Here is a 25530-nt window from a genome sequence, read left to right as displayed (position 1 = left end):
TATTTCTGAAACTGCAAGAACTTTCAATTCAAAAAACTAACAAGGTTGTCCCTGTAAAACATCTGTCATGTGGTCTCATCATCATATACTTAATAACAGCGCCACCTGCAGGATGAATGACGAACTGCAATCAGCACATGTAATACATTAATATTTCTATAGTCAGTTTAACAAATATATAAATATATTAAATAGCTTTCTCTCACCATCCTTTCTACTTCGCTTCTGTTGTATTCCTCAGTTGTAAGTCGTTTGGATACAAGCATCTGCTAGATGAATACGTTTAAATTGCCACAAAAATTAATTGTATGGAGAGCATCATTTCTTCTTTTCAGAGTTTGTTTATTGGATTCTCCATAGTCAAGTGTGTCTGTATCAAAATAACCATGAAATCACTTTACCTTTACATATCAAACAATAACAATAACATAAAAGACAAACCAAAAGCAGACCTACCTGTAGCTCTGTCTCCATATAAAATGTATATTTGATGTTTTTATTTGATGTTTTGAAGTCATTTGAGAACCGTTTAAGCTGAATAAAATAGCATACGGTTAAACTACATCAGGATTTCATAATTTTATTCCCATTAATATACTATATAGTATGATGGTTTGAATTTATTTTGGTTGTTTTTTCTTTTTAGAACAGATACAAGTATATAATACTGCCGGTAAGTTTGAATAAACAATCTCTAACTAAAACAATGACAGTCTGGCTGAAGGTTTTGGGATTTGTGGATATGAGACATTGCTATAAATCTATATAATCATTTAAATAGCACTTTTAGACTATTTTAACATGTATCCAAACCAAGTTCTCTTAACATTAACTTTAACATTAACATTAGCATTTACTTTAAATGATGTCACATAACTGAATACATATATATTTGTGCCACTACAGCAATTGCACTGACATCAGATCAGTGTTTTAAACATAGAAAATGGTCTTGAACAGATTACATGTCTTTGTTATGTTGTTACGTCCCTGTGATCTCTCTCCACTTTTGTTACTTTGGTCCTTAACATTTAGACTAAAAAAAGGGATCAAAACATAACATGTGGGGGCTCGTCCGGGAGGACCTAACAGGACCTTGTACTACTTGAGAAGACATATTTGGATTTGAATATGGTCTTTCTATACAACGTCTCGCTCATTGACAATAAACATCTTTTAGGAGGGAAAATGGAAGGTATCGGTGCAGCTCACGGTCGGAGAGAGACCTGAGCTCGGGTCAGAACTTCAGTCTGGATCTGAGGATAGTCTGGATAATGCTGCAGAACCTAAACAACATCACAACATTAGATATGAACCTGCACTGTAATCCTAAAGATGACTTCAAACCAACATCTACAAACAATCAATCACAGAAATCATGAAGAACGTCAAATAACTTAGAGGTGCACAAAGTGCTAACCGGGCCAAATGTTATTCCTCTGGTTAGGGAAAATATTAGCTAGCTTAACATAACCATGAACTGACTTATTACACGTTTAAGTACTGTAGGTGTGCCTCACATTCATAGTTATGAAAAGAAAATCAGTTTGTGATGAATAAAGTTGTGACAAACCTGATGACAAACATCGATAGCCTGTGTGTAATTCTTGCACTTCAGACAATTAAAGGCAAGACGAAATCCTGTGATGACATTCAAATACAAGTTGAGAAGTTAAAAAGTCATTTTATTTAATCTGCATGCATTTTTTGACAGGAGTAATAAAAACAGTTACAACCGATTGCAGGATCTACTCTGTTGCTGTATTTCCAGGCGAGTTCATACTGTAGTGCAGCATCACTGTATCTCTTCTCATTCTCCATCATAAAGCCCCGATACTCATACGCTTTACTACACGACTGTAAGATTGCAGTGGGAAAGAGATATGGAGATAAAAGTGTATTAATCTAGTCACCGTTTAAAGATTAGTTCTAGTGTCTAAATACGCTTGGTTGATCATACAAATTCCTCCCCAAAAAGAGCACCCAGCAGAATCAAACCTTGTTGTGTCGTGTGCAGATGTCCAGAAGTTTGTCCACTTGTGGGTATTTTCCCATCTTTATATACATGTCAGCTAACAGCAGGCTCGCATACTCCAAGTGATCAGCGTTTGCGTCGTTCCACTTCATCTTAGTGAGGCGTTTCAGGAAGTTTCTGGCTCTGGGAATCTGCTTCAGCTGAATGAGACCTTGAGCTGCTACAAGCAACGACGCCTCCAACATCATCTGCAGACCACATATAAGAACCTGAGGACTGTCTTTGTTGAGTTAAAATCCTCGTTTATCATTATCGTACAAATAGTCCGGAAAGAATGGAAAATGTCCAGCACACTGACTTTCAGTCTAGCAACCTTCTTTACAATTAGTGAAATGGTCAACAAGTATTACAAAACTCATCCAACCATCCATCCATTCCATCAACCCATCCATTATTCCATCCATCCTGTCACCCACCCACACACTAATCCATCCATCCATCCATTTACCCACCCATCCATCCATTCATTCATCCATCTATCCATTGTTCCATCCATCTATCTATCTATCTATCCATTGTTCCATCCATCCACTCATCCACCCATCCATTATTCCATTCATTCATCCACCTATCCATTGTTCCATCCATTGATTCATCCATCTACCTATCTATCCATTAACCATCCATCCATCCATCCACTCACCCATCCACCTATCTATCCATCCATCTATCATCCCATCCATCCATTCCATCAACCCATCCATTATTCCATCCATCCTCCCACCCACCCACCAATCCATTCACCACCCATCCATCTATCCATCCATCCATCCATCTATCCATCCATTCATCCTTCCATCTATCCATTGTTCCATCCTTACCATTCATCCATCTATCCATTGTCCCATCCATCCACCCATCCTTCCATCTATCCATTGTTTCATCCATCCTTCCATCCATCCATCCATTCATCCATTCTTCAGTCCATCCATCCATCCATTCATCCATTCTTCAGACCATCCATCCATCCATCCATCCATCCATTCTTCAGTCCATCCAGCCATCCATCCATTCCATCAACCCATCCATTATTCCATCCATCCTGTCACCCACCCACACACTAATCCATCCATCCATCCATTTACCCACCCATCCATCCATTCATTCATCCATCTATCCATTGTTCCATCCATCTATCTATCTATCTATCCATTGTTCCATCCATCCACTCATCCACCCATTCCATCCACCCATCCATTATTCCATTCATTCATCCACCTATCCATTGTTCCATCCATCGATTCATCCATCTACCTATCTATCCATTAACCATCCATCCATCCATCCACTCACCCATCCACCTATATATCCATCCATCTATCATCCCATCCATCCATTCCATCAACCCATCCATTATTCCATCCATCCTCCCACCCACCCACCAATCCATTCACCACCCATCCATCTATCCATCCATCCATCCATCCATCTATCCATCCATCCATCTATCCATCCATCCATTCATTCATCCACCCACCTATCCAACCATCCATTCATTCATCCATCTATCCATTGTTCCATCCTTACCATTCATCTATCTATCCATTGTTCCATCTATCCAACCCATCCTTCCATCTATCCATTATTCCATCCATCCTCCCACCCACCCACCAATCCATTCACCACCCATCCATCCATTCATCCATCCACCTATCCAACCATCCATTCATCCTTCCATTTATCCATTGTTCCATCCTTACCATTCATCCATCTATCCACCCATCCTTCCATCTTACCATTATTCCATCCATCCTCCCACCCACCCACCAATCCATTCACCACCCATCCATCTATCCATCCATCCACCTATCCAACCATCCATTCATCCTTCCATCTATCCATTGTTCCATCCTTACCATTCATCCATCTATCCATTGTCCCATCCATCCCCCCATCCTTCCATCTATCCATTGTTTCATCCATCCTTCCATCCATTCATCCATTCTTCAGTCCATCCATCCATCCATCCATCCATTCATCCATTCTTCAGTCCATCCATCCAGCCATCCATCCATTAATTAATTAATTAATCCATCCACCCATCCAAATAAATATTGCCATTGTTAATTGCACCATTCCTTGTCTAAACTAGTGTATAAAAAGCAAAACAAGTCCATTAGAAAGTTAAGGAAACTAAAGTTTAGCTGATCAAATTAAGTGACTTCAAATTGAAAAGCAAATCCAGCAGTCCACTCCACACTGCAAAAAATGATTTTCTAGACAAGTATTTTTGTCTTGTATTCCTGTCAAATTATCTAAACTTTCTTAAAACACGATTTATTTACTTGTCAAGCAAAATGGGATAAGATATTAAGTCTTGTTTTAAGATAAATCTGACTAAATTTAGTGAACTTTAGACTCAAAACAAGAAAAAAAAATCTGCCAATGGGGTAAGCAAAATAAACTTAATTTAAAGAGAAAACAAGTTTATTTTGCTTATCCCATTGGCAGATTTATCTTAAAACAAGACTTAATATCTTATCCCATTTTGCTTGACAAGTAAATAAATTGTGTTTTAAGAAAGTTTAGATAATTTGACAGGAATACAAGACAAAAATACTTGTCTAGAAAATCATTTTTTGAAGTGCACAAGTGCTGCTGGATTTGCTTTTCAATTTTACTCTTCTTTTTTCCAAGCATCCTGTTGGTTTTGTTAAGTTGCACCAGAATAACTCTACAAAATTGCATTAAAAGTCCCCAGCAGTCTTACATTCTTGGAAAGCATGTCTGTGAGTTCCAGCACAGCTTTCTCAACCTGTTTTGTTTCTTTGCTGTAGATCAGACAGATGTTAAACAGCAGCTTGACTTTATTCTGTTCAGCTGTAGATCGTGGCTGGAACATCTTCAGTAGATTGTGAGCTGTATTAATGCCCATCTGATGTTTTGAATCACTGCTCAGGTGACTCACACTGGAGAGTAAACACAGAGATAACTGGTAAATACTAAGAAGAAAAAAATGTTGTCCAGACTTTCACAAGTTCTCCTTACCTCATGTCCTTTGGTCCTTTATCTAAAGCCTCTCCTCCAAAAATCTCTTTGTCTGGGTTCAGACAGATCTGGACCATCAGTTCTACAGCTCTCTCGCCCCACTTTGTATCTCCTCTGGCCTTGTTCAGGTGCGTCAAGGCCTCAGTCACCTGGTAGGTATGCCTGAGATGAATAACCCCAAAAAAGCCAGTTATGTTCAGTCTCTTATAATGAATAATGTCACAGTTAGTTCAAGTCAGTAAGAATCAGTTAGTTATATCTACTAGCCCCTCAATGGCTCATCTTTTCCAAATGACGTCCAAACTCAAGAATTAAACTAACAAATCACTTTTGTTTAGTATGACCACCAATTCTAAACTTTTATGTAATTCATACAGTTCTGAGTCATCAATATTGTTGGTCCAAAGTCAAAGCCAACACGAACACTAGCATTTGTGCTACTTTACAAGAATGAACCTTTATAATTGTACCAGAAATGATGTGGTATTGACTGTTTGACACTGACCAGAAGTAAAGACCCTTGCAGTAATTAAAACCCGGCTCTCTGACCGTCAGTGGACAAAACTTTTCACACGCTGCAAAAACAGATTGGATGTCATCTAGTTTCCCAACTCTGCGAAGAATATGCAGAAACCGGGCCATGGCGTGAAAGTCGTCTACCATAAATGGAAGCAGAAAATGAATCTGATGTAATAATCTGAGATTGTACTACTTGAGAAACTGATATTCTGTGGCACCTGGGTATCGCTCCAAAATATTGGCATAAGTCTTGACTGCTTCTTCTCTCTGGTTCTTCCAAAACAATGTATCGCCCAACAGCTGAAGGCACAAACAGACATACGTGGATGAATCTCTTGCAATTCAATGCTTAGTGTGTCATTTGGAAAACAGGAATGCAGTTCATACCATTGATGCATCGGTGTGGTTTTGGTGGAGTTGCAGTATCCTCAGACATTGCTCTTCACAATAGTCCAGTTTCTGATGCTCAAAATATAACTGAGCAAGATGTAAGATTATCTGCATTTGGACAAAATGGTGCAGGTGTCATTTAAACATTCTCGCCAAGCATTGTTCAACAAGCATAATAACCACATTCACGGAAACGTGACTAACCTCCTCATTGTCTGGGCTGCAATTCAAGGCATCTGTATAGAGTTGTTTGGCCATCTCCAGGTTGTTGCGAAGGTGAAACTCATGAGCGCAGTCACAGCAGATGACCGCCAGCAACTTCCTCTGTTCCTCTGATTCTGTTGACTGGTTTGTAATGCAACTAACAATCTTCTTCTGGAGATCATGAGCCTGATAAAAGAGGAATAGCATGAACTAGATGCTATGCACTTGTTGTGTTACTAGCCCAAGACAAAATAGTCTACCCTCAAGTCTCTAGGTAGTTCTGGTCTGTAGTACCCTTCTTTTATGGGAAGTTTCATCATCAGCCAAAATAGGAGCTGCTCTTGTATGTCACGTTTACATAGAAATATAGCTGCCCGGTAGCCTGAATTGCTAAAAAGACTTTGACATTACTTAGCAAATGCTCACAAACCTTTTGCACGATGGCCTGAGCGGACTCATTCCTAGCTTGCAGCACTCTCGCTAGCACTCTTAAAACCTTCACGTCATTCATCACGATTGTCAATGCAGCAGCTGCAAAACCAAACAATTACAATCTATAGGGCAATAAATCTATATCTCGTGACATTCTATGATGTATATTTAACAGCTAGTTGTAAGTCTATACTTTGTTCATGTTCCAGGGCCTCCTCTAGAACACGCTGAGCTTTCTTAAATCTTTGAAGCTTGAGGAGAAGTTCGGCCAGTTCCACACTCAAGACAAAGTCCTGCACATCGGCCTTCAGAGCCGTTTCATAGTAGCTCACAGCCTGAAAGATGAGGGTGTAATTACAGATTTGGACACTCGAGACACACTATAACGCATGGGTGTTTCGCCCAAACATTATAACATACTTTGGGTCTTTAGAGAGCCAAGGTTTGAAAAATGTGTTATACTTGCTATAGTTTACTTCCAGGTTGCTTCTTCATTGAATAGCAATGTCTAATGTGAATCAGATCAATCACTGAATAAACAGCACCACCTTGAGTAACAAACAGCCTGTTTAAAGGGGTCATGATGTGAGGAATACAAGTTTCCTTAATCTTTTGACATATAAGACAATATTTGACAAACTTCTAGATTGGAATTTGTGGACCTTATGATGTCACAAGGACCAAATAAATGTACATAAGACTTCCCCTTTTTAGCAAGACATCAACGCCTATTTTGGTCATTGCACCCTTGGCCCCACCCACTGGCACTCAGTCAGTCACACAGGTGAAGAGGAGAAAGATGGGCCTGGCATGGGATTAACTGGATTTAAATGTTTTTCTACATAAACGTGCACCGTTACATCTTGCGCCGCTTTTAAAAGACTCAATGTCAAGTTATAACTCTAAAAATGGACACCCCCATTCTTTTGATCTTGCTGTTTGCCATCTTGCTATTTTGAAGGCATCCTGGAGTTTTTGCACCCATATGTGCTATTTTTGGTCTTTTTGTAAACATGGACGTCTTTGATCGTATTGATGCATTTCCGCAAAACGCTGGTGATGTGCGCCACATTTTAAGAGCAGTACAAGCACAAATTTCTGAATGGGAGAAACACATGCCGATCTGTGTGTAAACAAACTGGGAACTCGGAGATGTCACTAAAGCACCCAACATCAGCGTGGACTGTGTAACGTTTACCTATTCAGAAGATTTCAGTGTGGATTGTGTGCATTTCCAGCTCATATCAGTGTGGATTTCTTGTGAAACAGTCACAATATGTTTCAAGCTTGGCAAAGGAACTGTTATTGAAAGATGGGGCAGTTTAAAATGGCCTATTGGACGAAAAACCATAAGTAACCAAATCCATTCACGAATGTTTAAAATGTCATGACTGTTGTGCGAACAGTTTAATGCAGTCAGATGAAATGTGTTGGGTGTACGTTATGAGCAAACCCTTAAATTATAGTTTTATAATGTTGTGTGGAAGATTGATAATTTTCTTCAGAATGAGTTTCAAATATGGCTGGATTGGAAGGGCTGCACGATGTTAGCCAATCACAACAGTGGGCGTTTACAGTGAAGTCTTAAAGGGCCAGACAGCTTAAAACGGAGTGTTTCAGACAGAGGGCCAGAGACAGGGTGTAAAATGATTAGTTGTGACTAAATTATGACTGTCTGAATGATCTTATACTAGCATTATAAGTGGACCTCTTGGAAGATAATACAATTATATATATAATAATAAAGAAAATATGTAATGACCCCTTTAATGTCTGTGTAAACGCTTATATGGGATACTGTTAACCCTTGTTGTGCAGAAAATCTGCATAATAAAGTAGACATTTCTATGTGAATTTAATACCCATTTTTCAAAAAGCGCAAATATATATTGTGACACCATTACAAATCTTGGGTCACTATTGACCTCGCTCAAAAAAACTGAATTGAGTAATCTTAAACAAAATTCAATTAATCAAACTTTAAGTGGTATATTTAACTGTATGCATATAGAAAGCACTTGCCTTGTCATATTCATGGGCTTTCACTAAAGCGTGGCCGATTTTCTTGGCTAATGTGGTGTCTTTGGTAGACATCTCTGCTTCTTGGTAAATCTTGACGGCTTCCTCTGGCTTTATGAACAAGAGTTTTTAAAACCTTGTGACAGGTTTGGTACTGAAAAGCTACATGGAAACTAAATTATGAAATATATACCTGGTTTATCTTCATAAAGGCATCAGCCAGTAAGATACTAGTATAAGGTCCAGGTACCCGCTCATTTATTTCTCTGAAAGAATTAGTTAATATTAAACTTTAATAATTGCACATCACAAACAAACATTTAAAGAATGTGTATTGACAGTTTAAAGACATTTTTGACTGTTTCAGAGGGAAACATCTCATGTAAAGATTGACAGAAATTCTCACCTGTAACATGCAACATATAGTTTCTTATTGCTTCTTCTCTCCAAGTAAATGTGAGCCATTTTCTCTCGGGCTTGTATGTATGTCGATTCATTAGGCAGGATGTTTTGCAGAATGACTATGGCAGTGTCCACATCATCCCTCACTAAAGCCAGATCCACATTCGCCAGCATGACGCGTGATTCCTCAGGAGTTCCTTTAAAGCTCAGAATGGCGTCTTGGAGAACTTTAGAAGCTTCATGCTTTTGAAAGAGAAAAACACATTCAACACAATTCATGACAGTTATGATATACTGTATACTTCAACTAGTATATATAAAGAGGACCAGTGTGTTGTTGAATAGTATATATACTATTTAATAGTTTGAAGAAACATGTTTACGTAAACGCCCTACAGAGGGATCTTGGGAAAGACAGCTCACTCTACCTGTTCTCCGTTGAGTCTCCGGGCCTCTGCGAGCTCCAGGAACACAGACACTCGCTCACCAGTGGAGACTGAACACTGTGGCCCCTCTAAGGGCCTTCGGACCCCTGGCATGTTCATGGCAATGCTCAGGCACTGGATGGCGCTCTTCAGATCTCCAGACCTCATCAGAGCACGAGCTTTGAGCAGATTGAACTGGAGTCCATCTCGCACCTGTCAAAGACACATTGCAGATGTATGTAAGTCACTGATTAACAATTGTGAGAATTTAGCTTCAGTTTAGCATTAAATTGGTCATATGATGAATCAAAATGTCACAAAGAACCAGGGCTGGACTGGGAAGAGAAATAGGCCTGGAATTTTACATGGCAACTGGCCCAAAACATGTTGAGCGGGGTGGGGGTGGGTTGCATATTGCAGTGCCGTTTTGTGGTCCGTTCTGCATAATGCGGCGGCTCATTTTAGTTTATCGCGGCCCATTCGGCACATTCTGCGGCCAACCCACCAGCCTTGGTCCTCCCGATCCCCAGTCCGCCCCTGATTGGACACAAAATGTGTCGTCCCGCCGGAAAAATGCCCGGTATGCCACATTACCAGCTCTGTGAGGAACATAACCGTAAATTTGTCATATACAAATGTTGACTTTCGGCACTTTTCTCTTACACACCCACAGAGCTTGTAAGGAAAGTATGGTTTGACGTTCAGCTATGTTTTGCACGTTACGGGAGAGAAAGAAACCGGGACCTATCAATCATCGTGTTGGACATATTGCAATTACATTCTTAATTGAATCAATCGTGCAGCCTTCATGGAAGCCATACCGATACCTCAGAGGTCAAAGTTTGTAGGTTTCATAGCATTTTGGATCATCATGTAAGAGCCCCTTATATAACTGTCATGTCAGCAATGCTGTTTTTTCCCGGACTGTACAGCATCACTGTGATCCAGACATGTGAATCATCTCTTAAACATACCGAAAGTGCACTTGACAACGCACATCTGGATAGCCTTTATGCTAGGTTGTAAAGTCCATTGATGTAAATTGCACCAGGCAAATTTTGTGAACGAAGTGCAATCTAAAATAAGGCTAATTAACATTATGCACGTTTGCATGAAAAGGAATGACAATGACTTAATTTAAATACTTAAGATGCAGCATCATTTCAGCACTGATTGCAGCTACTTAAACTAGATTGCTGGTGGTTACAGAATAAGACACACATAAGATGCTTATTATTAAAATAGCCTTTTATTTATTCATTCAAATAAACATATCGCACCACCTTATCTCTGTGTCTGATTTAGAACGCAGAGTCACGTGCCACCTTCGCCCCCTGACACTTCCAAGCCGACCCGGAGCCGGTTGCGGTGCACCGGCGCGGAGGAAGTGCGCCCGACGGCGGCTGTCCCCGAGGGGAAGGGGGATCCGACCGCCAACCGGGCCGACAGAGTTGAAATTTTTCACTTATACAGTGGCAAGAAAAAGTATGTGAACGCTTTGTAATTAGCTGGTTTTCTTCATTACTTGTTGATAAAATGTGATATCATCTTAATTAAAGTCACAAGTATCGACAAACACAATGTGCTTTAGCTAAAAACACACAAAGAATTATAATCGTTCATGTCTTTATTGAACACATCCCATTAAACATGCACAGTGCTGTGGAAAAAGTAAGAGAACCCCTAAGCTAAACATAACAAAAAAAAGCTAGAGTCAGGAGTTGGCAAACCTGGCATCCAATTAATTAAACGTGATTGGAGGTGTGGGTTAGAGCTACTCTGAAATTTTGAGTTTGCTATTCACAAGAAGCATCTGCTGACGTGGACCATACCTCACAAACGAGATCTCAGAAGACCTACGATCAAGTACTTCTGCTTTGCATAAAGCTGGAACCACAGTTAGATCAATCTTCTATAAATTATGATTTAGTACTATAGGTACTCGCACTAGAAGTGGCCGTCCAGTCAAGATGACTCAAAGGGAATACAGCAGAATGCTCAATGAGGTACAAAAGTACCCTAGAGTGACAGATAAAGACTTGAAGAAATCATTGAACTGGTTAACATCTCTGTTCATGAGTCTACTATACAGGAATCATTAAACAGGTGTGTGTTCATGGCAGGACATCATGAAGGAAGCCGCTGCTTTCCAACAAAAACATTTCTGCACACCTGAAGTTTACCAAAGACCCCTTGACACTCCACAACACTACTGGGAAAATGTTTTGTGGACTTGATGAAACTAAGGTTGGATTGTTTGGGAGGAACATGCAGCACTATGTATGGCATATAAAGGGCACCGCATACCAACATGAAAACATCATCCCAACGGTGAAGTACAGTGGAGGGAGCATCATGTTTTGGGGCCTGGACCACTTGCCATCTTCAAGGGTAAAATTAAATCCCAAATTTATCAAGATATCCTACAGGATAATATCAGGGTGGCAGTGTGCCAGCTGAAGCTCAGTAGAAGTCGGGTGATGCAGCAGGACAACGACCCTAAACATCGAATAAATCCACTACAGAATGACTTTAAAAAAATAAAATCCACCTTTTGGAGTCTCTTAACCCAATTGAGGTGCTGTGGAATGACCTCAGGAGAGCCGTTCACACCAGATATCATAAGAATATGTCTGAGCTGAAGCAGTTCTGTAAGGAAGAATGATCCAGAAATCCTTCTGAACGTTGTGCAGGTTTAATCCGCATCTACCGGAAAGGCTTGATTGAGGTTATTGCTGCCAAACGATTATCGACCAGTTATTAAATCCAAGGGTTCACTTACTTTTCCCCACATCACTGTGAATGTTTATTGGGATGTGTTCAATAAAGACATGAAAGATTATAATTGTTTGTGTGTTGTTAGCTTTAGCACATTGTGTTTGTTTATATTGATATGACCAATTAATGACGAAAACCAGCTAATTCCAAAGGGTTCACATACTTTTTCTTGTCACTCGACACATTCTGAACTTCAGCACACACTTAGGAGAATCTCGACGTAACAAAATGTACTTGACTGAGAGTACGGTTGTTTACTTCAAAGTTAATGCTGACACCAGATTCCAGACAGCTCAAACATCTGCGGTGTTCTCCAGCGTGCAGGTGCAGTCGTGCCTGCAGTAGATGCATCTCTGGCATGATCGGCTCTTTCTGCATGCACACGATCAGCAGGTGTTGTGCTGTTCTGTGATCACCTGAGGAGGCATTCGGGGATCATTACAGATGGCCAATCACGCAGTTTCACAGAAAGGTCTATTATACACTCAAGTTGATATCGCAATGAATGCAGGTCTGTTTCTACTGTATATTTTACCTAGAAGGAATTTGATGTAGGCCATATAATAACAGCCCACTGACAGACCAGGAACAGCTTTGATGACTGACTCTAAAATCATGTTTGAGTGTTTCAGCCAAAATAGTGGAGTCTGTCCAGGAGCGAGGGGAATGTCCTGTGAAAGATAAAAAATAAATAAATACATTCAATGATAATGTGCTTTATAGTCACCTTTTGTTACGTTTTCATGGTGCAGTCAATCATTGTAGGTCGCTGAAGAAACTGAACCCTTCCTAGGTCTTATGGGTCAGTTTGACCTTTTTACATTTTTGACACTGAAGTTCATTACATCAACTTAACTTTAAGTTTTCTAATATGTATTTATACACAAAGCTAAAAAAATAATAAAAGTCCCTACTTTGTCCTTAAGGGTCAAATTGACCCTTTTTATGTTCAATTTCAAAAGCTTGAAGCCTCAATTTCAAAGGCTCTGTTTGTTCTATCTCTCTACTTTTGGTCTTAAATCGTTTGTGTCCGTGAACACTAGACAAAACACCTTTTCTGTTTCACCTTCTGTCACAATATACAGATCTGAAAGGCAAGGGATGCACCAATGCAGCTTGAAAAATCTTGTTTAAAAAGCTTGTAATAAAGGCCCTGTTGGCTCTATCACAATACTTCTAGTCTTAGATCATTCCACTAGATGGCAGCAAATACTTGGGGGGAAATTATCAATCGGACTATACAGATCTGAAAGGCAGGGGACCCCCAACTCTGCCCAAAGACATCCAGTCTTTTATGAGAAGCCTCATCATAAAATTGTTGAAACATTTTTATTGCAAGAATACTCATAATTTCACACACACACACTCACTCACTCACAGCACATAAGTACATACACACACACACACACACACACACACACACACACACACACATATACACACAGTTGTGTTTCCATGTTTTATGGGGACTTTCCATAGACATAATGGTTTTTATACTGTACAAACTTTATATTCTATCCCCTAAACCTAACCCTACCCCTAAACCTAACCCTCACAGAAAACTTTCTGCATTTTTACATTTTCAAAAAACATAATTTAGTATGATTTATAAGCTGACCGACAAAATGTCCCCACAAGGTCAAAAATTTTGGGTTTTACTATCCTTATGGGGACATTTGGTACCCACAAAGTGATAAACACACACACACACACACACACACAGCACCTAAGTACATACACACACACACACACACACACACACACAAACTCACAGCACATACACACACACACACACACACACACACGCACTCACACACACACTGCACCACAGCACATACACACACACACACACACACACACACACACACACACACACACACACACACACACACACACACACACTCACTCACTCACAGCACAGCACATAAGTACATACACAAACACACACACACACACACTCACAGCACAGCACATAAGTACATACACACACACACACACAAACACGCACTCACACACACATGCACTACATACACATATATATATATATATATATATATATATATATATATATATATATATATATATATATATATATATAAACAATTCTTGGGTAAATATAACCATGGCATTTTCTTGACATGTTCCCGAAAGAATCGCCCAGAAATAATCCCAGTTATTTCTATAGAATGTGAGGGTCCAATGGGCTTAATTGTCTTAAAAATCATCTAAATGGTCCTAAAAACAGGCTTTATTTTCTTTATGTAAAACCTAACTGCTTTTTTTACTTTTTGTCTTTGGGGGTGAAATGTTACCTGGACTTCCTTTCTTGAGGTGTTCCTGTTTGATTATTTGAATTGATTCAAATCGATTTTAAGGATAAAATACCTGATTTGACTCCATGTGTAAACACACGATTTGCAGGAGGAAATTAAGGTTCAGATTCTGCAGGTATTCTACTCCATAATTCAAGCCGCGCAGAGTCAAGAAATGGAGTTCAGTGGCTTCTTTAAGCAGCTGTATCTCTGTCTGCCCTCCTGCTCTCCGCTTCCTGGATAACACGACCTTCAGCAGACACACTTCCTGTCCAATGAAACACACTTGACATTACAGTTACCCTGCAAGTGTACAGATTCAAACACAACTGGCAAATAATCAGAATACACACACACACGCACACACACACACACTCACGCACTCACATCTCCAGGCTTTTATATAACAGTTCTTTGGCTGATACACAACTCTAAATACAGTTGTGAACATTAAAACGGGCTGCACACATTATAGTTAAGGAATTACAGAGGGCACAAAAACACTGTAATCAAAGCTGGTGTTTGGGGGAATCTGGGATTGTTCAGCATTGTACCGCAGTATTTCCCAGAGACTCCTGCACTTCACAGAAGAACTCAAGCTGCTGAGCTGCTTCCTCAAGCTGACCGCACATCAGTAGACATCTGATCATACCTATGAGTGAGAAGAACATTTAACATGTCACTATGCTCATAAAAGCGTTTCTTCTGCTTTCTTCAAAGGGGTTGATTTTATTTAAACAAACAGTTACATTTGTTATATGACAGATCACAATTAAACTGACTTGGACACTTTTTACCAGGCCTTCATCATTTATACCTTTATCCCTCTCAGGGGCTAATTAGCCTGATTAGGGGGCGGGTGTGTGATAATCGTGATTCCTTGATTTTGGGGTGAAATATGACCCGGGTTTGTTCTTGGCCGTTTCGTTTACATGTGTATATTCAGTACCTACTAAAGCTGGTGTGTATTTGGGGTCTGTTTTCAGGGCTGTTGCGAAGGACTGATGGGCATCTTTATACTTGTTTTGGAGATTCAGCAGGTAACCAAGTTCACAGATGACATCACAGGCCGCTGGTGCACGCGAGGAAACCCGCCGTACAAACACAGTCAACATCTGCACAATCTCGGCGTTGTGTCCACACTGGAGAAATAAAACATACAGTAAAAAGTGTCGTGCCTGAAATGATTACAGCACTCTCTCTGCTATAGACTCAGACAGGACAGATTAATCATGTGCTGAGAAACAAAACACCAATCCACAACATCTCAAGGGCAATAAGTGACATGGAAACAGACACTGAGGGACACAAACACCCCGAGTGAGGGCAGAATGATCCCTGCGTTCAGTGCAAAGGTGTTGATAAACAAGCCTGGTCAATATTGGCATATTACAGCTGAAGTGTGTATAAAATACTTCTATCTCAGTTTAACGTTTAAAGTTAACTACAAGTAATGCATTGGTAATTTGACTTCCTGAAGAATGCAAACAAAGTGCTTTCTATTGGCCAGACATGTTAACTTCTGGCTCAACCAATGGCGTGAGTTTGGGGCGGGACTATGTGTTTGGAAAACCAATGGAAAACAAATGTTTTTTTTAAACAGGAAATCATTTTTGGTGATTCTAGTGGCACTTAAATCACACCCTTCACATTTAATGACAAAGAAATACTAATAACAATTTAGGAAATATATATATATATATATATATATATATATATATATATATATATATATAAACTGTAATATTACTTATAAGGAGGGACAAGAACATAGGATTACATTCTGGGACATTCAGAGGTGCCTTTTGTGTCCCTCATTAACATACGTGTAAACAATGACTTTAAAGTATTACTTCACCCAAAAATGTAAATTCAGTCATTGTTTACTCACCCCTGTGTTGTTGTAACTCTACATGACTTTCTTTATTTTTCTGAACACAAAGGGAGAAATTGTGAATAATGTTGTGCTCTGTGATGTCATACAATGGCAGTTTATGGTGACCACCTCTTCAAGCTTCAAAAGAACACAAAAGTATAATTCAGAAGTCTAATTAATTATTCATGAGACTCATGATTGTTATGAAATATACGATAAGATTTGATGAGAAACTGAAATATAATGTATTATTTAGTGTAAATATTCACTGACCGTTAATCTCGTGTGTGTGTTTATGATAGGACACGAGAGCAACAGTTCACGCAGCCCCCTCACGACATTGGGGGCGTTCAAGAGAAAACTTGTTTTGTTTATCTAAAAACAGCGATAGTCACAACAGAACACAAAACAGAGAACAGAACTTACTAAACATGTCTGAAGAGTTTGTAGTCAAAGAATTGATGCATTTCTATGCCCAGCCTTATTTTATTTGTATTTATTTTTTTCATTTTTAATCTGGTGCTAGTTCGCAGTGTATGGAGTTACCCGCGCGATGCCAAAAATAAAAAAAAAGATCGATAGAATGTACTGTCACTCGTCACTGATGGTTAGGATGAAAACTTGGATTAACATAGAAAATATCCCTTATAGCTCGTGTTGTTTGCCGTCAGGTTATGACACTGTGTGACTGTGGCGTCCTGTAGCTCCTCTGTGTTTCTGTTTGATTTCCGAGTACTCCGTTCAATAAAATCATGTCTCATGAATAATTAATTAGACTCCTGAATGATACTTCTGTGTTCTTTTGAAGCTTGAAGAGGTGGTCACCATAAACTGCCATTGTATGACATCACTGAGCAGAACATTATTCACAATTTGTCCCTTTGTGTTCAGAACGAGAAAGAAAGTCATATAGAGTTAAAACAACACAGGGGTGAGTAAACAATGACTGAATTTACATTTTTGGGTGAACTGTCCCTTTAAGAATGAATAGCTGATGCAAACTTTTGCATGTCTGAAAATAGGCAATTTTCTTAACATGTCAACAAAAATTCAATAACTTTTCTGTGTTTTTTCTTTCAGTATGAGAATGCCTGTCTGTTCACAGCCCTGTGTTTATCTTTAGGTATTTTTGAAAAAAACAAATGGAAATAAAAGCTAGCATTTATTCTCTCTATATACTCTAATGACCTAATGTGTCTTTTACCATCATAACTCCCCCTTTTTAATGATTTTTTTACAATTCAATTAATAATAAAACTTGACATAATGACATCATGATTCTCTCAGGATCTGAACTGTACAAATACAAGTAAGTGTCTCCTCTTTGATCACTTTTTTGTTCTACTATATCAGCAATAAATTCTCTTTCAAATAAATGCCTCGTAGTGTCATGACCTAACTTATTTAGGGGGCATAGCTACATCCCCACATATAGACGTAAAAAAAAAATCTAATTTAGCTTAAGATATCCCAGTGTTAACACTTAAAAACATTATTTGTCTGATAGAACGTTTAAAATCATACAGAAATTAACTTCAAAAATCACATTTTTGGAATGGAAAACACTGATTTTGTGGAAAGATCTTTAAATATAACAATAATTCTCACCAGTCGGCTGATCGGTGCAGTAATCTCCACATGGAGGTTTGGATGATCGGGTTCAGAGAGTTCAACTGCCTTCATTAAAGCCTGAAGTCGCTCTTTTACCTGAAATACAGAATGTTCATAACATACATTAAACTAACATAAAGGAATATTCCGGGTTCAACACAAGTTCAGATCAAGCGACAGCATTTGTGGTATAATGTGGATTACAGCAAAAATTAATTGCGACTCGAACTTTTTTCGAATGGGGTTTAATCTGTAAATGTTAAAATACTCAGTGTTTCAAAATTATAGACACAAGATATAAACTAAAATCATAAAATTAAATCACTTACTAACTGCATCTGTATTAAGTTATATCCAAATGTACAACTTTGTCACCATGATGACGACCTTAAAAATCATGATTTAATAATCTTGATGGCTTTTATACATTTAAACCCTCTAAAAATGGGCCCATTCACTTCCATTTTAAGTGTCTAACTGTAACCTGTATTTTTTAACCCCTTAAACTCTATGGACCCCCGCCAGACCAAAGGGGGATCGCTATATCGCAAAAACAGTTTTCGTACACGTAGGTCAAGCATATGAGACATCATTTGAAAGCTTAGAATCTGACCTTTTCAGAGATAACATCACTTCTGCATTTATGTCACTTAAAACAACAATATAAGGCCTAAAAATATTCAAGTTGAAAATGAGCGCCCCCTAGAGGTAACGAGGGTAGAAATATTTAAATGAAAGATAAGTCCTTCAAATAGCACAGAAATGGACAAGTCATATATCAAATGAAAGCTCTCACTCTCAGGAATTTGATTGTCCATTCTCTTTGTGGTTTCTCTAAGTCATCAAATTCGAATATCTGGTTTATGCTCCGATAACTGTAGCTGTAAGCCCCAAGTTGCCAAAAACGTTATATCTGCTTTTACCTTAGGGATTTGTCTTAAAAAATTTGCCATTGTTTACTCGGCTGTAAATTTGCTTGGCTGAATAATCCAATATCATATCAATATCATCACAAAGCGGAGGATCTCAGCTGTTTAATGACACCTAGATTGAGCTTGTAGTTCACTCAGAGGCCGAGATATTCAATGAAATAATGACGGTGTTGCTTGAACTGAACATTAGACTGAATGTCTATGGACTGAGCACATCTGTGAGGGGTAAAATGTGTTAGAGCGCCCCCTACAGTTCACATCTGTGAGGGGTATAATGTGTTAGAGCGCCCCCTACAGTTCACATCTGTGAGGGGTAAAATGTGTTAGAGCTCCACCTACAGTTCACATCTGTGAGGGGTATAATGTGTTAGAACGCCCCCTACAGTTCACATCTGTGAGGGGTAAAATGTGTTAGAGCCCCCTACAGTTCACATCTGTGAGGGGTAAAATGTTTTAGAGCTCCCCTACAGTTCACATCTGTGAGGGGTAAAATGTGTTAGAGCTCCACCTACAGTTCACATCTGTGAGGGGTATAATGTGTTAGAGCCCTCTACAGTTCACATCTGTGAGGGGTAAAATGTGTTAGAGCTCCCTACAGTTCACATCTGTGAGGGGTATAATGTGTTAGAGCGCCCTCTACAGTTCACATCTGTGAGGGGTAAAATATGTTAGAGCGCCCCCTACAGTTCACATCTGTGAGGGGTAAAATGTGTTAGAGCTCCACCTACAGTTCACATCTGTGAGGGGTATAATGTGTTAGAGCTCCACCTACAGTTCACATCTGTGAGGGGTATAATGTGTTAGAGCCCCCTACAGTTCACATCTGTGAGGGGTAAAATGTGTTAGAGCCCCCTACAGTTCACATCTGTGAGGGGTAAATGTGTTAGAGCCCCCTACAGTTCACATCTGTGAGGGGTATAATGTGTTAGAGCCCCCTACAGTTCACATCTGTGAGGGGTATAATGTGTTAGAGCGCCCCTACAGTTCACATCTGTGAGGGGTATAATGTGTTAGAGCGCCCCTACAGTTCACATCTGTGAGGGGTAAAATGTGTTAGAGCTCCCTACAGTTCACATCTGTGAGGGGTATAATGTGTTAGAGCCCCCTACAGTTCACATCTGTGAGGGGTATAATGTGTTAGAGCCCCCTACAGTTCACATCTGTGAGGGGTATAATGTGTTAGAGCCCCCTACAGTTCACATCTGTGAGGGGTATAATGTGTTAGAGCGCCCCCTACAGTTCACATCTGTGAGGGGTATAATGTGTTAGAGCACCCCCTACAGTTCACATCTATGAGGGGTAAAATGTGTTAGAGCGCCCCCTACAGTTCACATCTGTGAGGGGTAAAATGGTAACATACAATATTATTTATGAATAATTGGAGTCTTTTTTTATTTGGGGGAGTTCATTGACAAATGAGACCAATTTTTTCAATTAGTCCACAGTGTGGTGAGCTTGTTAAAAAAAAATGCACATATTTTTTTGTGCAAATCAACATTATGCCACAAATGCTGACGATTGAGCTTAATTTGTATTGAACCCGGAATATTCATTTTACAAAAAAAATAAAAATAATCCTTAAATGAATGACACTTAAACCAGTTGTAGACATATAGCTGTTTTTTCCATTCTGTCCTTAAGTCTTTAAATATTGTCAACTTTATTTTCAGTTACCAGTCCCATATTTCCATCTTTAGCCACAGCAATGACGGTCATCATTTGCAGAGCTTTCAGATCATGTTCATCTCTCTCCAAAATTCTGCACATTTCAAATAAAATCATTGAATGAGATCAAGAGCAACCGTTCAAATTAAAGCACAGGAAAAACAAAAACAGCCATTATAGGTAAATATTATCCTCAAGGTTAAAACTCTGTTGAAACGGACCTCAGGGCGACCTCTTCCGTTTGCTCCCAGTCACGCAGAGACAAGAACGCCTTCATCTTCATCGTGTGCGCTGGCGTGAAGTCTGGATGACAAACTATGATCCGATTGGCTATGTCAAGAGCGCACGCCTCATTCTGATTGGCCATGAAGAACTCAATCTACACGTCAAAGAAACATTCGGTCCCCGTGTGTTGTATGTTAGTATTAAAGATGGCTAATATAATAATAAGACGTACCTTTCCCATGAGTCCAAAAACATTTCCGGAGTCCTGAACACCGCTGTCAAAACATCGTATGGCCTGAGGTCTGTTCTCTTCGGTTTCAGAGGTCAGCAGAATCCAGCCTTTAAGAATAAGCCCCTGTTTATAAAGAAAATAAAGGATCCATAACTACATCGATGTGCCACAATGCAAGTCTACCGATCACTTAACTTGACAAACCTGTGGTGATGCATTACACAGCTTCAGCATTTTACTGATGCATGTTTTGGCTTTCAGGTTCCGGTTCAGAATCCAGTACAGCAGCGCGGCATAATAAAACGCTCCGTCACCTGCTGATGACCCCAACAGCTTCAGGTCAGAGGTCAGCTCATCTACAGCCTCTCGATCTCAAGTGAGAAAAGAAACAAAGACATACAGAACATTTCTGAATCCATGTTTCGTTCATCGCTCATTCAGTTCAGTGTATGTGCAGAACACGAGTGTCTGAGTTACCGATACTTTCACATCGTCTGTGAGCGTAAATGAGAGCAATAGTTGAACAGAGCGAGAGATGAGGAACATCTTTCAACTGGATGAGCTCTCTCAGGGCCTCCTGTGTGTGACCTGCAATGTAAGAATATGAGTCATCATCATCATCATCATCATCATCATCAGGGTAATAATCAAAATATGTTGATAAACATGTCCCTTGACTTTTCAGTCATGAAAAAAATTTAATATAGTCGGGAAACCCCATTTAAAAAGGCATCTTTCCATAACCTCTTCAAGCTCATATTTACATTTTGCCAAACACTGGTCTCATTTTTCAGAAAATCCACAAATAAAAAAAAAGACTGAAATTATTTATAAATATTATAGTATGTGTTTACAATCTTATGAGCAATATATATATATATATATATATATACACATTTGTCCTAACTTTGCAAGCATATAATTCTGGTTCTTTTTACTAAAAAAATATATTTCCTCCATCACATTCCCTCACAATACACAGATGTGAACTGTAGGGGGCGCTCTAACACATTTTACCCCTCACAGATGTGAACTGTAGGGGGCTCTAACACATTTTACCCCTCACAGATGTGAACTGTAGGGGGCTCTAACACATTTTACCCCTCACAGATGTGAACTGTAGGGAGCTCTAACACATTATACCCCTCACAGATGTGAACTGTAGGGGCGCTCTAACACATTATACCCCTCACAGATGTGAACTGTAGGGGGCTCTAACACATTTTACCCCTCACAGATGTGAACTGTAGGGGGCTCTAACACATTTTACCCCTCACAGATGTGAACTGTAGGGGGCTCTAACACATTATACCCCTCACAGATGTGAACTGTAGGGGGCGCTCTAACACATTTTACACCTCACAGATGTGAACTGTAGGGGGCGCTCTAACACATTTTACACCTCACAGATGTGAACTGTAGGGGGCGCTCTAACACATTTTACACCTCACAGATGTGAACTGCAGGGGGCGCTCTAACACATTATACCCCTCACAGATGTGAACTGTAGGGGGCGCTCTAACACATTATACCCCTCACAGATGTGAACTGTAGGGGGCGCTCTAACATAGACATTCAGTCTAATGTTCAGTTCAAGCAACACCCTCATTATTTCATTGAATATCTCGGCCTCTGAGTGGACTACAAGCTCAATCTAGGTGTCATTAGAAAGCTCAGATCCTCCCCTTTGCAGTGGTATAACAAATAGCATATTTCATAATCAATAACAATGATAAGTAAACAATGGCTCATTTTTAGAAGTTAGTTGATACACTGCAAAAAATGAAGTATTTTTGTCTTGTTTTCCAGTAAAAATATCTAAACATTCTTAAAACGTGATTTATTTACATGACGAGCAAACTGGCATGATATTAAGTCTAGTTTTTAGAGAAATCAAATCAATTTAGTGAGATTTATGCTTAAAACAAGAAAAAACTGTTTGCCAATGGAGTAAGAAAAACAAACTTAATTTAAAGAGAAAACAAGTTTATTTTGCTTACCCCATTGGCAGATTTTGTTTGTTGTTTTTAGTCTAAAGTTCACAAAATTTTGTCAGATTTATCTTAAAACAAGACTTAATATCTTATCCCATTTTTATTGACATGTAAATAAATCATGTTTTAAGAATTTTTTTTTATAATTTTACAGGAAAACAAGACAAAAATACTTGTCTTGAAAATAATTTTTTGCAATGTATAGAAGGGCTTACAGTAGCAGTTATCAGAGCATAAAAGAGACATTTGTATTGATGTCTATCAGAAACATTGTTTCACTTTCCTTTTTTTCACACTGTGGTATTAGGGCAACAAAACTGTACAGCCGTGTTCCTTAGAATGAGAGCTTTCATTTGATATATGACTTGGCTATTTTATATTCATATTAACTTTCTACCACATAACCACCAGGTGGCGCTTATTTGCGATGCAGATGTTTTAAGGCCTTATTTTGTTATTTTATGTAACATAAATGCAGAGGTAATGGGTAGCTTTGAAAATTTTAGATTCTAAGCTTTCAAACGACACCACGTATGCCTGACTTATGTATTCGAAGACTGGAGCATTTTAAGCGTAAGCTTTTTTCGCAACATAGCGCCCCTTTTGGACCCGTCGGCGAGTTGGAGGATAATCTAACCTTTTATAAAATTAAATTAAATGGTTTAACTCGATATTGTTTTACACATTTTATTTTTAAGATATATTTAAATGTGTCAACTGCCTGAAAAAACCCTTGTCCCCTTCATCTAGTACAGCACTTCTATGAAATGTACAGTTATTTACGTGTTTATTTTTTACTCGTTTTGTTTTCTCAGGCCATGCCTTAGTGCAAGGCCTAACAAGTGTGCATTTTGTTTTATTTTTTATAGTAATAATAATAATAATATAGTAATTTAATAGTCATAATTGAAATAATTTGAAACAAATGTTTGTCCTTTGATTTCACATAATTGTTGTTATCAATTTTAAAAACTTTGAAAATACAAAAAGTTTCCAAGGTCAAAGTTCAGAGGAATGAAAAAACTGCTAAAATGTGCAAAAAGTGATTTTAATGATTTATCTTTACTTTCTGTTGTTATGTGTAATGTAATCAGTGTTGAGAAGAGGATTACGTATTTAAAAACTAAAATATAAGTAACTGTATTCCACTACAGTAACAATTTATATAGTTGGTAATCAGAATATAGTTACATTCAAAAGTATTTTGATACTGAAGTGATTACTCTGTATTTTTTTGTCATTTCTTTCATTTAATATTTAGTCAATTCAGTAGGAAAACATTTATACATATAAATGATGTGATCTAAGGAGTATTTAAGCAGCGGGGAAACACTTTCTTATGATGTGTTACATTCATGCAAGCAGACAGAGGGCGCTTTTACACTGTTATGAGTGAAAAGGTGGCTATGACATCATTGGGGAAATAAATATATATATATATATATATATAGTGATTTTCCAATTGTTGAAAATGTTATTAGGCCTAATTTGAATTTGAACTTTTTTATTTATTTATTTTTTATAAATAGTCCATTTAAATACGTTATTGGTGTTGCATTGTTTAATGTTCGTGTAAAAAAATTATTGGAGGAAAAAGTAGTTCAATGGTTCAGTGATTTAAGTCTGATTATTGATGTTTGTTTAGTTATGCTATTGGCAATATCTTCACTGGTGTTATCGTCACTAATGTTACAAGCCTCGCTTCCAAGGGCGTAGCCAGAAAATTAATTTTGGGTGGGCCTCAATAAAAATGGATGGGCCAAATGTTTTTTCTCCAAAATGTCCTTAGCAACAGAAAGGTGACACATTCAAACAGTTCTTTCACACTTAATGTATGCATTTTTAAACTATTTTATAAATATATTTTGAGTAAAAAAATAATAATATATATATATATATATATATATATTCTGGGTGGCCCTGTCCCACCCTTGGCTATGCCACTGCTGGCTTCATTCATGAATTAAAATAAAATTATAAAATAACCAACAACAGTCCTTTGTCCAATAAAAGATATCCTTTGTAAATACAAATAATATATATATATATATATATATATTTTTTATTTATATATATATATAAAACAAAAAACGTAAAAATATTTTGTAAGTAATTATTTATATCATCATCACGACGTCACGAGCACGTCATCACCATATTACTCGCATTATCGCCATTATTACATCACAGTATTTGTTTATTCTTCATAGGTATAAATATGAACATACCTTCCATTAAAGTTCCAAAAGCTTTGAAGAACCGAAGCACTGGGTCATTGTTGTATCGTTTTAAACCCGTCGCCGCTGTACCTATGGCTTGTCTGAAGTATTTCTCCCTCATAAAATATATAATAAACGGCTGTGGGATAAAACAAATAACTGTCATTATATATCCGCCGTTTAAATTGATATTACCAATATAACAAAACGATCAAACAAACAAAATCAACATTTCACCAACTTACCAGACACGTTGGATCGTGCTCAGCCAT

General features: G+C 38.4%; 2 protein-coding genes across 2 annotated transcripts; both read right to left on the bottom strand.

Annotated features, from left to right (window-relative positions):
• Positions 1-677: 677 nt before the first annotated feature.
• On the bottom strand, positions 678-25530 carry ttc21a (tetratricopeptide repeat domain 21A). Its single transcript, XM_052114211.1, has 23 exons — positions 25504-25530; positions 25268-25397; positions 21523-21633; positions 21250-21416; positions 21046-21168; positions 20810-20967; positions 20598-20682; positions 9418-9627; positions 8994-9232; positions 8781-8853; positions 8591-8698; positions 6762-6903; positions 6567-6667; positions 6137-6322; positions 5930-6040; positions 5761-5842; positions 5529-5679; positions 5024-5185; positions 4746-4944; positions 1999-2223; positions 1737-1857; positions 1574-1641; positions 678-1286 (listed from the first exon to the last, which is right to left on the bottom strand). Exons 1-23 carry the CDS (start codon positions 25528-25530, stop codon positions 1209-1211), a joined length of 3057 nt encoding a protein of 1018 aa, XP_051970171.1. The 3' UTR covers positions 678-1208.
• On the bottom strand, positions 12305-15278 carry LOC127634621 (tetratricopeptide repeat protein 21B-like). Its single transcript, XM_052114243.1, has 4 exons — positions 15059-15278; positions 14578-14772; positions 12728-12863; positions 12305-12608 (listed from the first exon to the last, which is right to left on the bottom strand). The coding sequence occupies exons 1-4, from the start codon at positions 15173-15175 to the stop codon at positions 12397-12399; spliced, it is 660 nt and encodes a 219-aa protein (XP_051970203.1). The 5' UTR covers positions 15176-15278; the 3' UTR covers positions 12305-12396.

This window comes from Xyrauchen texanus, chromosome 41 (assembly GCF_025860055.1).
Source record: "Xyrauchen texanus isolate HMW12.3.18 chromosome 41, RBS_HiC_50CHRs, whole genome shotgun sequence".
In the NCBI taxonomy this organism is placed as follows: domain Eukaryota; kingdom Metazoa; phylum Chordata; class Actinopteri; order Cypriniformes; family Catostomidae; genus Xyrauchen; species Xyrauchen texanus.
The sequence above is the reverse complement of the archived record's forward strand: the minus strand, read 5'-3'. Positions and strand labels throughout refer to the sequence as shown.

Bases quoted from the DNA above. Each gene is read 5' to 3' on its own strand.
- ttc21a (XM_052114211.1), bottom strand. From the start codon at position 25,530: ATGGCTGAGCACGATCCAACGTGTCTG. The intron at 20,968-21,045 runs GTACGTCTTATT...TTTGACGTGTAG, and splicing joins TTTTTGGACTCATGGGAAAG to ATTGAGTTCTTCATGGCCAA. The intron at 1,642-1,736 runs GTTGTAACTGTT...ATGTCATCACAG, and splicing joins CAGAGTAGATCCTGCAATCG to GATTTCGTCTTGCCTTTAAT.
- LOC127634621 (XM_052114243.1), bottom strand. From the start codon at position 15,175: ATGTTCTTCTCACTCATAGGTATGATCAGATGTCTACTGATGTGCGGT. The intron at 12,864-14,577 runs GTATTTTATCCT...TATCTTTCACAG, and splicing joins TACACATGGAGTCAAATCAG to GACATTCCCCTCGCTCCTGG. The intron at 12,609-12,727 runs GTAAAATATACA...ATGCCTCCTCAG, and splicing joins CTACATCAAATTCCTTCTAG to GTGATCACAGAACAGCACAA.